At 34.0% G+C, this 16,037-nt stretch overlaps 1 protein-coding gene across 3 annotated transcripts in view; it reads right to left on the bottom strand.

Moving 5' to 3' along the window:
* LOC127859393 (uncharacterized) overlaps positions 1–15,364 on the bottom strand; it is an 87,738-nt gene extending 72,374 nt beyond the window's left edge. For 2 of the 3 annotated variants that reach the window (XM_052396753.1, XM_052396752.1), the window contains exons 1-3: positions 14,889–15,364; positions 7,722–7,773; positions 3,010–3,089 (exon numbers count right to left, since the gene is read on the bottom strand). In XM_052396753.1, coding sequence (XP_052252713.1) covers positions 3,010–3,089; positions 7,722–7,773; positions 14,889–14,954 — 198 coding nt within the window. In that variant the 5' untranslated portion in view covers positions 14,955–15,364. The remainder of the gene's footprint in view (positions 1–3,009; positions 3,090–7,721; positions 7,774–14,888) is intronic. The other variant, XM_052396754.1, reaches the window with a different exon arrangement.
* Positions 15,365–16,037: the final 673 nt, after the last annotated feature.

The following is a 16,037-nucleotide window of genomic DNA, read 5'->3' as shown; positions in this document are numbered from 1 at the left end:
ATGAAAAATTGAGAATAATAAAAAATACAATGCACTTTGAACATAAACTGACAGCAAGGATGATAGTAAAGCTCATCGTTAATAAATGATAAATTTATTAAAAAGGACTTAAAGGTAAATTATCACATTTTGATAAATTGATAAAATTGAAAAAAATGTTTCACATTTGCAAATTTTCATTGTAGTCATGTTTTTTGCTAGGAAACAGTAATTCTGAACATTGAATATGCTCTAATCTCTCAATTATAATCATCAAATGCAAATCTATTGTATATTTGGAAAGTTCGGTTGTTATCGTTATATTTTGTTACGTTACAAGGATTGATTATTTTAGAAATAAAGTACATGTATAATTACATCAGCACGGAAAGTCATATGGTTTAAGCGCTAGACTTTTACCTAACGGTCAGTTGTTCAAGCCCAGGTTCGGATTACTTTCTTTTTGTTTCTCTAATTTTATTTTTGTTTTATACTGGAACTCTTGAGTTATTCCGATGATTACATTCATCAATTTAAAGCATTTAATGACAAACGTCAAAACATGCCATACCTTTTAATCAATGTTTGGTAAAATGATAATATTGTCAAATAAATTATGAATATTGGTTGACGAATGGGGCTTTTTTTTTCATCAATTGATGGGGCTGAATGGGTTAAGGTCCCCCCGAGTATACTTCAAAGTACCTGGGGTACGTGGAAGTATACTTCAAAGTACTCGGGGTACGGGGAAGTAGTAACCAAGAAAAAATTCGTACCCATTTTTTGGGGGGCATAATTTGTTCGTACCCAAAATTTTCATACCCACATTTTTTTGTACCCAAAATATTCATACCCACATTTTTTTTGGACCCAAAATTTGTGTACCCACATTTTTTTTTGCGTACCCATATTTTTCTAACAAAATTTTTTTTTCCTACCCAAAATTTTTTTTGGCATAACTTTTTGGCACCCAAAATTTTTGTACCCACATTTTTTTTCGTACCCAAAATTTTCCTACCCACATTTTTCATGTGGGTATAAAAATTTTGGGTACGAAAAAAATGTGGGTACGAAAACTTTGGGTATGAAAAAATTATGTCCCCCCAAAAAATTAGGGTAGGAAAAATACATTTGGGTACGAATATGTTGGGTACGAAAAAAGATGTGGGTACGAAAATTTTGGTTACATAAAAAATGTGGGTACGAAAGTTTTGGGTACGAAAAAATAATGCCCCCCAAACAAAATTGAGGTACACAAAAATTTGGGTACAAAAAAAAATTGGGTACACAAAATTTTGGGTATGATTTTTTTCCGGATACTTCTTCAATGTACCCCGGGTACTAATTTGAAGTATACTTCCCCGGACCCCAGGTACTTTGAAGTATATTTCAAAGTACCCAAGATACGGGGAAGTAGTACCTGGTGGGACCGTTACCCATTCAGCCTTAATGGGTTACAGATACACTGACCCTCATATATGAGCAATTAACCCATTTATGCCTAGTGGACAGTCTCCCATCCTTCTTAGTTGGATAAATTTATTTCCAAAATTAGGGATGTCTAGTATATTTATTTCTATATTTAGAACAATTCTAACAGAAACTCCTTTAAGCAAACAGCGTAGACCCAGATGATACGCCGCATCATGCGGCGTCTCATCTGAGTTTTCGCTGTTTGCAATGTCCTTTTTTCAGGACGCTAGACATGAATGGGTTAAAAATAGAACCTGGAGAATCAAAATGGGCAAAATAATAAAGTGTTTGTAAGGCTTTTTCATCGATTAATTGCAAAATAAGTGTATTATTAACAAATCATCTATAATTCTCTGATAATTGTTAATGCCAGATTGACATGGTATTAGTGCCTTAGATATTTCTTCTAAAGGTACCAGGCTGGAATACCAGAATTTTAAGGTAAAGAATTTTAGTCTACATATTTGTCCGATTATAATTATTTAATACTATTTTTAACAAGAGCTTGTCACAGTAGTGCCAAATCTCCGCCGAAATGTGTTTACTTGTATGACAACATTTGTTTTAGAGAGTAGAATAATATTTGTAAAACATGGCAGCTGTGTCATCTATTTATATTTCAAGGATCAATAAATATATTGTGATGGAATTATACTGTAGAGAATAAATATATGTAAAGAAAAGAAAGGGAGATAATTAAAAAAGAAGATTATACACAGTTACTGTTCTTGATCACTGTATTTTTCCTTAAACTCATCTACTCATTTTCAGTGTTCAAATAAAAATATTATTGTAAAATTAGATAAAGGGAGATATTAAAAATTGAAAAGCTAAAATATTTACTATGAAATTAAATTAAATATAATTTAAAATTATTTATAAAAAAAAATTAAAAATAATAATAAATGGAGATAATTAAAAAAACTAATGCCGAAAGAGTTATGGTTCATGTTCACTGCCCTATTCCTACTTGCCATCTGTTTATATTTCAAGTTTCAAGTAAATCCCTTCAGTAGATTTAGAGTTATGCTCCAGACAAAAATTCACTTTAAAATCTTATAAAAGGGGAGATAATTTAAAAACTAAGGTAGATAGATTTATGGTTCTTGGTCACTGCACTTCTTCTAGTTGCCATCTGTTTTTATTTCAAGTTTCAAGTAAATCCCTTCAGTAGATTTAGAGTTATGCTCCGGACAAAAATTTACTTTGAAATTATATAAAAGGGGAGATAATTCAAAAACTAAGGTGGATAGAGTATGGTTCTTGGTCACTGCCTTTCTCCTAGTTGCCATCTGGTTATATTCTAAGTTTAAAGTAAATCCATTGAATAGATTTGGAGTTATGCTCTGTATCCCCTCCGAAAATTTTTCGGCTGAGATAATAATTTATATTTGTAAGTTATTAGATTTAATTATATTTTTCTTGAATACGAAAATCTGTTGCTTCTCCCTTTCAAAATAAACATGTTTGATGTATCAATATGTGGATAAGTGCATAGTCTTTGACAAAACAACAAAAATATAGCATCTTAACACTATTGTCATCCGAGTGACTCACTCTGATCTTATCCAGGAGCTCTTGGCGTCTCAACATCGCCTGCTGCAGTCGGGCCTGCTGTTCAAGGTCGTTACTGTTGCCTGAAATGGGGACAGAATATGCGCACATGATTATTGTTGCTGATGAGCCATTTAAGATTGAAATTTCCCTGCCATCATACAATCACTGATATGCAGCTCCCTGCCATCATACAATCACTGATATGCAGCTTGCTAAAATATGTGTTGCGTTCGGAGAAAACTGGGCTTAATGCATGTGCGAGTGCGTAAAGTGTCGTCCCAGATTAGCCTGCGCACAGGCTTATCTAGGACAACACTTTACGCTTTTATGATATTTTCTGTTTAAAGAAAGTCTCTTTTTAGCAAAAATCTAGTTTAGGCGGAAATTGTCATCCCTGATTAGCCTGTGCCGACTGCATAGGCTAATCTGGGACGACACTTTACAAACATCCATTTTGCCCAGTTTTCTCAGAACGTGACTCAATTATGAATAATCACAATTAATCTTCTGCTGAACATACATTTGTGACGCTCTCTAAAAACCAGTGTCATGCATGTTCATAAATTCTTGTCTCAGATTAGCCTGTGCAACCCGCAAATGCAAATAAGTGACAACACTTAACGTTAAAACTGAAATTTTTCTAGTAGATTAACATGTAGATAAAAGTAGAGACAATGTGCAATTGTAAGATTTTCGTGGCAGGGATGGAAAACTCTGTGAAAAGCCACTTGACCTGCACGGCTACCTGCTGACAATATAAGGTGACTCTTATTTACTTTGTAGATGCCCACACAGTATTTCATGTATTTCACGTCTGTGATTGGTGCATTATACACTATCAAGCATCAGAATTGACAAATCATGTTGCTTTCAGACAAAACCCTGATTTGAAAATAGTTGCAAGTATTTCTGGTGTTATATAGAAGTGTGCATGTGGAGTATTTCACCCCTGTCAACCTTTTAACCCACACATGTCCTGGCCTCAATCCCAATTAACCCTTTGCATGCTGGGAAATTTGTCGTCTGCTAAAATGTCTTCTGCTGAATGTCTAAAATTAGCATTTTTTTCGATTTTTTTCAAAGAATATTATCAGAATAGCAAACAGTTTGGATCCTGATGATACGCCACGTTTTGTGGCGTCTCATCTGGATCCAAACTGTTTGCACAGGCCTTCAAAATTCGGTTCCCGCACTGAAAGGGTTAATGCGGCATTCTCAAGATTTTTCCTAAGACAGCAAGTACTGTTTTCACACAAAAAATTAACTTCACAAGCCTTAACAAATATTAAGTTAAAAAAAGAAAATTTCAATTTTATTCTTTTTGTTAAAAATTAAAATACATTTCCAAATTTTTGTCAATTTAACGGTTTTAACCACATGTTTTTTCCCAATCCAAAGTGCACAATGCAGAAGGGACCAATGCCCCAAATGGTGAGAGAGAAAATAAACGACGCATGAAGAACCATTTACAGTCTTAATATTGCAAACCCTCAACCTGTTTATTTCTGCAGAAGTATTTCCATCAAAATATAGGATCAAGAAGTGCATTTTTAAAATATATTTATGGACTTAACTTTGACAAATTGTGTATTCCATGCTAATGAAACTCAGTTGATGTAAACAGAGACATGTTTAAAGAGTATATCACACAACAAATACAAAGTTGTATAGTATAATTATTATGTAGCTATGAAGATTATGAAGTTTTTGTAAAAACATAAATTAATTGTTATATGGTTTTGACACGTTTAATTCTGCACTATAATAAACATACACATTAAAAATGAAATATTTTTGTGTTGAAGTTGTTCACCCACATGCGTTCTTGAAATACATTCCAAGAATCCCTTGCTAATGTCAATGCCTCCATCTTATTCTGATTAAACACTTTTAAATACCCAATATTATGCCAAAAATCAATGGGTCAAAGGCACTGATAATCTCCACTAACACGACTATGACAAGACGATTTGTATTAAAATGCTTAAATGGTCCATATGTCGTCCCTCAATAATGTGCGATATGATTGAAATGCCATGAATGACAGATAAAATTTGGCTTAAACAGATGTTTCGGGTTTATCAGAGAGATTTTTGCAACACCCCTGTGAAGTCAATTGGCTGAATTTAGTAAAACATTAGTGATAAATTGAAGCACTTGATGTCATCACAGTGTTAATTTTGTCCTGTCAGAGAAAACAAGATGTTAACACATTCTATGAGGGTGTTTGAAATATTAGTAGGAGGACTTTGACGTCAATTGTTTGAAAAATGATTTGAAAAATCCAATAATTAGCTTTCTTAGTGCAAATTTGGGGTCAAAGACTGTTCAGTGCAAGTCAATCAATATGGAAATCACTTAGTAACCATGTCCCTGAGTCCATTGTTTATGTTTTTTGTTTATATTTTAGTATGAAAGGGAACCTAATGAACCTTCAATTAATAATAAGAGTAGATGAAAATGAAGTACAGAGTAAAGGAAAGTTTGATAATAATGGCTCAGGATTGAATAAACATTATTCTTTACTTCAACATTTACAGAATTTCATGGCAAGTTTATCATCCTTGTGAACCTCTTCTGTGAGCACAAAGTTTCTTTTCTCCAAAAGTCCAAAGCAATTTCACGTATAGGGTTATTTGAATATAATATATAACCATAATTTTGATGATGAAAGAGATACAGAAGGACCACAAACTTCATTACACAGCCACATTCTATATTATGATCATCTGGTAATTGCATGCTGATAAGCCATTTAAGACTGAAATTTCCTACTAACAGATAGGACAACACAATCACTGATATGCAGCTTGCTAAAACATGGTAAAACATCTGCTTATTTCATATATTTGAGCTGCATTCAGAGGAAACCAGGTTTTATGAATGTGCGCAAAGTATCCTTCCAGGTTAGCCTGTGCAGGCTGCGCAGGCTAATCGGGGACAAAATTCTCCATTTTTAAAGATTTTTATATAAGGGCCCTGCTATGTGACAAGGGGGTTAAATTCATGTTCGTAAAGTGTTGTCCCAGGTTAGTTAATCAGGGACAACACTTTCTGCTTTTATGGTATTTTTTATTAACAGAAAGTCACTTCTTAGCAAAAATATCATTTAGGTGGAAAGTGTCGGCACTTAATGCACATGCATTAAATCCCCTTTTCACAGAGCACGGCTCAATATATATACATGTACATTTTTGCAACTACAAACTGGGGTATTAACTGCCAGGTAAACTTGAATTAATTTATATTGAAATGCAAACAGACTGTCACATTTGGAAATGCTATTTGCTTGATATTTCCTCACTTGTCACAAATAGGTAGAATTTCAGTCACAGAAATGGACCTTGTGCAATCTTATCTTTCAGCATATATTTAAAGAAAGACTTTCATTTCAGCCAAATGCATTTAATCCAAAGAGTTCAATGGCAAATTGCAAATAACATTGTGTTTGATTTTTTTTAAAAGTTTATAGGTCTTACCCCACCATAGCTTGTTTAAGCGTACAATTTTTGTGTTGGTTTCCACCAACCTCAGACAATCTGTTTTGATTTCTGGGACAAAGGTCCCAGGAAGGGACACGAGAGCGTTTTAACCCTTAAAGCGCTGGAGCTGAATTTTAAAGGCCTTTGCAAACAGTTTGGATCCAGATGAGACGCCACAGAACGTGGCGTCTCATCAGGATCCAAACTGTTTGCTATTCTGATAGTATTCTTTGAAAAAAATCGAAGAAAATGCTAATTTTAGAAATTCTGCAGACGACATTTTAGCAGACGACAAATTTCCCAGCATGCAAAGGGTTAATAAGCCTTTGGCAATCTATGCAATTGAGCTAAAATAAATAGATTTCAACTAATTATCTGCAGCAATGAAATGCTTCCAGGTGTCTATGGGTCCTACAATACTGCAGGATCACACTTTTCTGAAAGAAACATCTGAATTTCTTATCTTTTATGCAATTATTTTATATTGAGTGGATTGGCTATGACAACCATGTTGGTTTAATCATTATCAACAGCAGGATGTTCCCCAGTTATATATTTATCCTCTTAATTATCAATTTGCTGTTACGTTGTAACAACAAAATATTGATGACTTCATATGCAATTGCTTGGTCGTTAACAAATCACATGGCCAATCATTTCTGCTTTTTTATCATGTTTAAAAAGTTCAATAGGCTCAACTGTTTTTGTTCTGTTTTTTGCTAACTCTACACAAGATAGTTTTGGTTTAAACCTATTTATTTGAGCTTGATTGCATCGAAAGCCAAAGGCTTATTAACCCTTTGCATGCTGGGAAATTTGTCATCTGCTAAAATGTCGTCTGCTGAATTTCTGAAATTAGCCATTTCTTCGATTTTTTTCAAAGAATACTATCTGAATAGCAAACAGTTTGGATCCTGATAAGACGCCACGTTCTGTGGCATCTCATCTGGATCCAAACTGTTTGCAAAGGCCTTTAAAATTCGGTTCCAGCGCTATAAGGGTTAAAATGCTCTCATGTCCTTTCCTAGGTAAGACCAGTACTTGTCTATTGGGACGATGAACAAAATGCTCTCATCCCATCGTAGAAAACCAACCCATGACCACCTGGTTGCGGGAAGACCCCATATCCACTACGCCATAATGACACAAGTGAGTCTTGCACGATATGAAATGGCTGACAGTCAGAAACACCACGTCATCAGTTGTTACTATAGACTGGTTTATACTTACTTTCTTCTGAGGGAGGTCTATTAACCAGTCTGTCTTTCTCATTCTGGATTTTCTGAAAAACAGTGTCATTATTGAAAATTAGAGGGTCCACTTATTCATTGATTTATTCCCATATTCATAGATTTTAAATTTTAATATGCTCATTTTATGTTGCTGCTGCGGAACTCACACTATTAGGTCAACAAAAATCAATTATCGACATGAATAGGAGAGTAAATGGCTGACTCATCAGCAAGGGTATGGCTGACTCATCAGCAAGGGTTACATGACTGGCATTTAGAAAAGTGATATAGTTTATACATCAATATCAATAAGATACAACAAGAAAATAAATCACACATAACTAGACTGTATGTCTTTATAGAACACCGGAGTAAAAATGGATCTCCAAAAACAAAAACATCCTTTTTAAAAAGACATTTAAAAATGTATGTACTAATGCCATAATAAATGATAATAGCAATTTATTGAATTTAATCGAAGTAAAATATCAACTGATAATCAACATGATTGTATATTGTTATTTGATCACAGAAAGTCTGGAATTGCCAAAATTTGTTTGGTTTCAGTTATCAGTGCATATGCACTACATTGATTAAATAACAAGTTAATCAAAGATAAACCAAACGTCGAGCGGATTTTAATAAGATTATGTTTCTTTATTCAAAGACAGAGTGCCTCTAGCTATTAAAGTGGCAAAATGTTGTATTGAGAGCTGTTTACAAAACTGTGTGCTATACTACTTTTCACCTACCAGTAAAATACAATGACCATAAAGACATATGTTAAATATGTATCTGTAGAAGTTAAACACCTTCACAAAATAATCACTATAACTAATGCGATCTTGCGAAAAGGGGGATTTAAAGCTAGTGCGAATACCCAAAACAAACTATTTCAAACAATCGTTTGAATTTTCTAGCAAAACAATTTGGAATTCGTTACCCCAATCTATACGTCAAACAAACAATTTAATTACATTTAAGAAAAAATTAAAAGCTTATCTTTCTTCCACACTTTATGAAATAAACTGAACATGCTTCATGTTGTTTTAGTTAATAACATTAGTTTAATGTTTAAATACTGTTCTTGCATACATTGTAGTTTTATGTCTGTCATTTGTTTTTAATTATAATATATATCATTATATGTGCATGCATATATGATTCTTTATGTTTTGTTCTTATTGCTCAAGATGAAATATGATGTATTTGTTGTAAATTGTATCTTGTTAGAAGACCTTGTTGAAAATAAGATTATACATGTATATATTATGTATTATATAAATTGCATATTATGTAATTTCATCTGATGTATTTCTTAACAAGTCTATCTTCTTTAAATAAAGATTGTATTATTATTATTGTTATTAAATAGAATATGTAAAGTAAATGATGAAAAATTATACATTTATACCATGCCATGAAATTTAATTTAATATTTAATTGTTATCAAATCAATTGAGCTGAATGTAATTATCTTTTAGCAATGTCTTCAAATAAGCTGCCTACACAGAAAACTCCATTGCTATATCTTCACTCAAACTCTAGGTATTGAGTAGAAACTCTCTATTTTTAGTAACCATGATTTTAACAAAACTAACTGTTACCTTGACATTGACCCAAGCGGCCCCAAATGCAATCCAATGATAGGTCTACATGTCATTCAGAGTTAGGAGTTGTTGCACGCAAACCATAATGTTCTATGCACAAAAAGGGGCTTAATATATACTGCTAAATTGTAGGTGAGAGTTACTGGCCTTGGTCAGTGATCTAACAAAGACATGTGTAAAGTTTCCATAGAAAATTATGTAGTTACAGAGATATGAACTTGTTGCATGAAAACTTTAACCTGAATTTAAACTTTTAACCACCCATAATCTGATTTTACAAAGAATAGAAGTGAGCATAGCCCTGCTAAAATGATGGTCTGAGTTATAGGTCTTGTTCAGTGATTGTTAATAAAGACCCTGAGCACATTGTTAAGTTTTAGAATCATATCTGTATTAGACCCAGAGATATAAAGTTTTTGTAGGTACAAGTGAACACGAATTTCTAACTACAAAAAGATGCATACTTTTGCTAAATTGCAGGTCAGATTTATGGGCCTTAGTCATTGATTTACCTTGATGGTCCAGAAGACAAGTGTAAAATTCTAGTGAATATTTGAAGTGATTACAGAGATATGTACTTGTGCACACACCTTAACAGACACTTTATGTGTGCAAAAAGGGGAACAATCCTGGTAATAGCCGGTCAAGGTTATAACTCTTGGTCAGTAAATATTCAGGGAGACACCAAACACATATACCGGTAAGTAAAGTGTTATTCCAGTATTTGTTGTTGATACAGAGATATGGGGTGGTTACAAACAATTGTTAACCTGAATTTTCAAAATGTCCAATAAAGGTTCATAATTCTGCTAAATTGGAAAATTGTTATGGAATATTTTCAGTGACATCACACAATAACCAAGAACCCATGTGTGAAGTTCCTTTTGAATACCTGTAGTAGAAACCGTGGTAAGATATTGCACGCACTAAAAACTAGTTTTCTGAGAAAAAAAGGGGGCATAAATCTGCTAAATAGCAATTACGATTTGCGGAACTTGATCAGCAACTTCACACAGCGACCCTGAACACTTGTGTGAATTTTCATTTGAATGTGATCTGTAGTAGAAACAGTGTAGTAGAAACAGTGAAATGTAGATGTTGGACGTTTAACTCTCTCAGTGCTGGAACCGAATTTTGAAGGCCTTTGCAAACAGTTTGGATCCAGATGAGATGCCTCAGAATGTGGCATCTCATCAGGATCCAAACTGTTTGCTATTCTCATAGTATTCAGAAAAAAAATGAAGAAAATGCTAATTTTAGAAATTCAGCAGACAACATTTTAGCAGACGACAAATTTCCCAGCATGCAAAGGTTTAAACTAACCAGAGCATTCCGCGGACGTGGACACAGGCGCCGTCATTTTAGGGAGTTGATAGGTAGTCGAGCTAACATATGTTATAACTTGAACGGATAACGTGCCGATTATATTTATTTTTAAGTACGCACAATTCTCGATTTGCTAAACTTAGTTCTTCGAACACCAGCAACATAGTCACAACAACAAAATGCACGAGTCCTCTAGGCGGATCCAAACAGGAACAAAGGGAAGTAATTATGTATATAGCTTTATATACTATATATAACGATGGTCCAGTATGAAAAGTTAAAAAGTACATTGCGTCCCAAAAACATATGAGGTTTGCTGTAAAAAAAAGTCTTTACAAATGACAAACTAGCGAATGGTTGACAGCGTACGATGCAGATAATGTTTTATTAACATTTGACATTCTGGATCATGATCCAGCGGAGTCTGTTCCATTACACTTGTTCGGTCGTTAAATCGCCTATTAGTCATTCGGTCATTCGTTCGGTCGTGCGTATCTTCATTAATTAACGCATGCGCTCGTTCATTCGTTCGTTTTAACTCATTCAAACATTCACTAACTGCCTCATTCGTTCATTTATATACATAAGTATTCAATCAAAAGGAAATTATCTGCTCAATACAATTACGTTTGAGTTTTAACTTTTTTCACGGCTAAAATTAATTATTAAGGCCATTTTAACATCGATCTGAATTTTATTTGCATAATGATATAAATTAAAGAAATCGTTGTTTTTAATTTTGTAATTTTTATAAAATAAAATTAAACTAAAATAACATACATTACTCGAATTGAAAATACAAAAAAAATTACATGTACAGAACTCTACGTACAACTATATGTAAAACAAAAAATGGAAAGTATTCAGACCAACAAACTTGCATTTAAACATTTATTTTCATGACGTTTTCTTCCACCATATCGGGATATTAAATTACATATCGTATTGTTTTAAACGAGCCATAACGGCCGTTGAATATACTGGCACCTCGAGACAACAAGAACGCACGTTTATCTTGAAATCAGTTAAGCATTGTTTAAAGACGTGACTCATTATTTCAAATTTCAATCTCAATTTCGTTTTAAATTAAAGATACAATCTCAACTAGTCTGAATGTTATGTTCCAGGTGCATATGACGTATCATAATGATGGTACTAATTAAGATAAAACATTTGTTGCGCGTCAGCCTTGCAACAAAATTCCCGATAGTTTTTCGTTTCTATTATTTGGTCAATATTAACCCATATATGCCTAGCGTTTAGAAAAAAAGGCCATGGCAAACAGCGCAAACCCTGATGAGACGCCGCATGATGCGGCGTCTCATCTGGGTCTGCGCTGTTTGCTTTAAGGAATTTCTGTAAGAAATATTCTAATTGTAGAAATAAATATACTAGACATCCCTAATTTTTGAAATAAATTGATCCAATTTAGAAGACTGGGAGAGTCCACGAGACTTAAGTGGGTTAATATTAAACGTAGTTGTATAAGATACAAACATCGGGAACATTCCTTGCATGTTCATAAAACGCCCTAATGCTTGTGTCTTAGGTGAAAAGTTGATTAAGCATATCGTAAATATACATATTCACAATAATAAATACACGAAGTTGAATGCCTCTTTTAATTTGGCCAAACAAATTCAAGTTGTTTGTATCCACGAACATGTCCTAAATAGTATGGATAGATCAATCGTTTATGTCTTTTTACACGACACGAGCTATTCTCCATACTAATATGGTTGTTTAAATACAGGCTTTCATTGTAACATATCTACCATAAGACAAAGTTATTTTAACAAAAACGAGCGAATATAACAAAAAAGCGTAAAAGAACATCCTGGAGACGCCAAAACATGTTGAGGGTGGTCACAAAAAGTTCTGGTCGGTCGGGTTGGGGAAAACAAACAATTTTAGGCCTCAATTCTTTATAAATTCGTTACATATATTGCACATATTTCATAATGTGTGCGATAAGCTAATATCATGAATATTTCGATACAAACGGCGACATTATAAAACTTTTCGCAAAACTATTTTGTGAACAAGAAACGCTAAAGTTCATTGTCTATTTACCTCCGATGAACCATACACGTTTAATTTGTATGAATCTTTTGCTTTTTTGTCTTTCTTCCACGCGGAAATAAGTTATCTGGAGCCGACACTTCAAACGAACTATGGTTATTAAAAGGCACTAGACATACTGTGATTAAATGGGTTTACTGTCATCGTTGTGTTGAATTATCGCATACATCCGTCTCGACGGTAAAATTCAAGTGCGCTTCTCTTTTTTTTCTTTTGATAGGAGTCATTTTTTTATCAACAATATTCTGTCATTCTTATCTTAAGTTGATAAATAGTCAATATAATTGAAGTTGAAACAGATTGTTGTAGACAACTAACAAGGAAAGTTATATTATTGTCTTAGAATAATTGTACATGTACTTGATTTCAGGTAATTCACATGAGACGCTAAACCGATAACCAGTGTGCAAGGTGCTTCACATAGGTCACTAAAAGACCCAAAAGTCGTCCATGAAACGTGGGTCTTTTCCGTCAAGCGACATGGAGGTCACGAGTTCGATTCCCTATATTGGGAACGCTCTTTCGATCTCACTCAAATACACAAAGTACTGGTTTTACCCAGGATATTGATTCGAGAGCGTTTCAATAAGGATAAAGTTTTCGATGAATTCGAGCTAAGTTATAGGTTAAAACTAGCGGGGTTGTCTAGAACATAATATTATTGGGTACGAAAGACTTTCCGATTCATGTAAGTGTAATTATGCGATGCTAAAACTCGTACATCAAAAGCATTATCATTGGCCATGATTTGCACACGAAGTGTGTTGGCTTGTCAGATAGTTTCGTTCTCATTTTAGTTGATTATTAGAGTCGTGTTCTGAGAAAACTGGGCATAATACATGTGCGTAAAGTGTCATCCCAGATTAGCCTGTGCAGTCCGCACAGGCTAATCAGGGACGACACTTTCCGCCTAAACTTGATTTTCGGCAAGGAGGGACTTCTTTGAAACTAAAAATACCATAAAAGCGGAAAGTGTCGTCCCTGATTAGCCTGTGCGAACTGCACAGGCTAATCTGGGATGACACTTTACGCACATGCATTAAGCCCAATTTTCTCAGAACAAGACACATTAATTTATGTCATCAAGACGGGTGCAACATAAGAGCCTAAACATTCATCTGACTCCAAACGCATTAAATACAATTCCACAACGGATATTCGCCATTGATACGGGTCGGTATTTGTATTGGCAATAGCATATTTTGCGACAAAAGCTTTACATCTTCGCGCGCCGACATTCAATGGAACACACATAATACAGGGCAAGCGATTTGATGAAAGCCTTATTTGCATTACGTCGGAAATGATGGCCAAAGAAGCCAATCTTGTCTCATTGTAAGACGTTATTGTATTGTTACTGTTGCCATATGTTTGGCTACTTCAGGTTAGTATGGAAAAATTGCGTCGAAGTCGGTCAACAATGACCATACTTAAAACGGACAGGGGCGTGACTGTGCCTATTTTGAGTATACGCACCGTGGCTAGGGGACCCGGGTCATGCTCACCCGGAAAAATAAACAATTGATACGTCTTTGATGAATTGTTGATGGTACTTAACACGTAAATCTCTCCATAAAAGTAGTTTATAAGGGTGAGAATGACGAATAATATATAATAGTACACATGAATAGATACAGATCGACTGAATGAAAGTTCTCTGCCAAAAAGACACCACGGATTATTAGGACTATTGTATGCCTTAACGGGCTATGGCGACGGTTTTTATTGCATTTTAAGCGTTTTTCGTTTGTCGATGTTGCAAATTAATTGTATGCACGTGCGAAAATGCGTAAGCCCAATCACACACCTGCTAAAAAAGTACATTGGCCAAAAGTGCACTTTAAATATTATCCAGTCAGACTCTGAACGCATCAAAAAATGTATTAAAAGTTCTCATTTCTCTATGACGCATTTTGTCATCCATTCAAAAATAATGTAATGAACCCACACTGGCGATGATAAAACGTAATTTCATATTTTTGCGAATAACTTTTTACCAGTTACCTTCAGTTACTCATCATCATCATCATCATCAGCATCAGCATCAGCACCAGCATCATCATCATCATCATCATCATCATCATCATCATCATCATCATCATCCAATCAGTTTATATGTCACATACAACACCATGACCATTTCTCACCTGTTGGACCATTTTCATCCGCAGCCGGGTCATGTGATCTGCGACGCTGTCAGTATCGGTTGCCATCGTTACACCGTAGTCCAGGAAAGTCTTGTGTCACTTCTATTTTTAGAACACTGACAATCAATGCTGTCTTTAACAGATTAAAACAAGTTTGTTAGAAACATCTGATTGCTTTATTTATACCTCGTATACTATCCCCGTATGTAGTTAATACATTTGTTTTGTATCTGTTTTTAACTTCATAAATAAGGTTTCCGATTTATATTCCAATTTTAAAATTTACTAGTTAAATTACATCAGAAGAAACCGATTCGGTTAAATGAACATCGCGTTTTTTCTTTCATTTCTTTCATATGATTTGTATTGAAAAGATTTTCAAATGAATTGCAGTCGACCGATTCAATAGACTCAAAAAGGAGTGATATGAAAGTAGGAAAATAGAGACGCCTTTAAAGGTGTTCAGTAATCAATAAGCGAGGAAATCTATTAGCAATCGTCAACTGTAGTAGATCTACCTATTTATTGCATATCATTATCATCAAGAGGTATCGCAGAAGAATTTGTTTTGATATAACATGCTATTTCAATTCAATTTGAGAGTTTTCAAATTATTAAGAGGAGTACTTATGTTGAAGTCCCCTACATTAAAACTGGATTCACGGTTTTGTCGGTTTAACAGTACATGTTGATCGTGCAGTTAATTTATTAAAAAAAAATGTAATAAACTTTCAAGATTAAATGTGTATTTCCTTTAAGATTAGTTTAACATTTAAGCTCTTAAATCGATATAGCGGTATGTAATCCTATATATATATAAATATATATATATATATATATATATATATATATATATATATATATATATATATATATATATATATATATATATATATATATATATATATATATATATATTTATTAACAGTTTGTTGGTCGTTTACGATTCAGCCAGACAATATTGTGTTAAAAGAAGGATTCCATGAGCGATTAGTTGATTCAATAATGGGCGAATATTCAAATGAATACATGTGTGAATTTCGAAGTGAAAAGAGGTCTCTCCGCACCTGTTTCTGCATTATAAATAGGGTTGTCCGGTTAGTGAAGTGATTGTTACATGCGCTTCTCAACTGCGACCCGGGTTCATCC

The sequence above is a fragment of the Dreissena polymorpha genome, chromosome 15 (genome assembly GCF_020536995.1).
Source record: "Dreissena polymorpha isolate Duluth1 chromosome 15, UMN_Dpol_1.0, whole genome shotgun sequence".
In the NCBI taxonomy this organism is placed as follows: domain Eukaryota; kingdom Metazoa; phylum Mollusca; class Bivalvia; order Myida; family Dreissenidae; genus Dreissena; species Dreissena polymorpha.
Note: the sequence above shows the minus strand (reverse complement) of the source record. Positions and strands in the feature narration are given on the sequence as shown.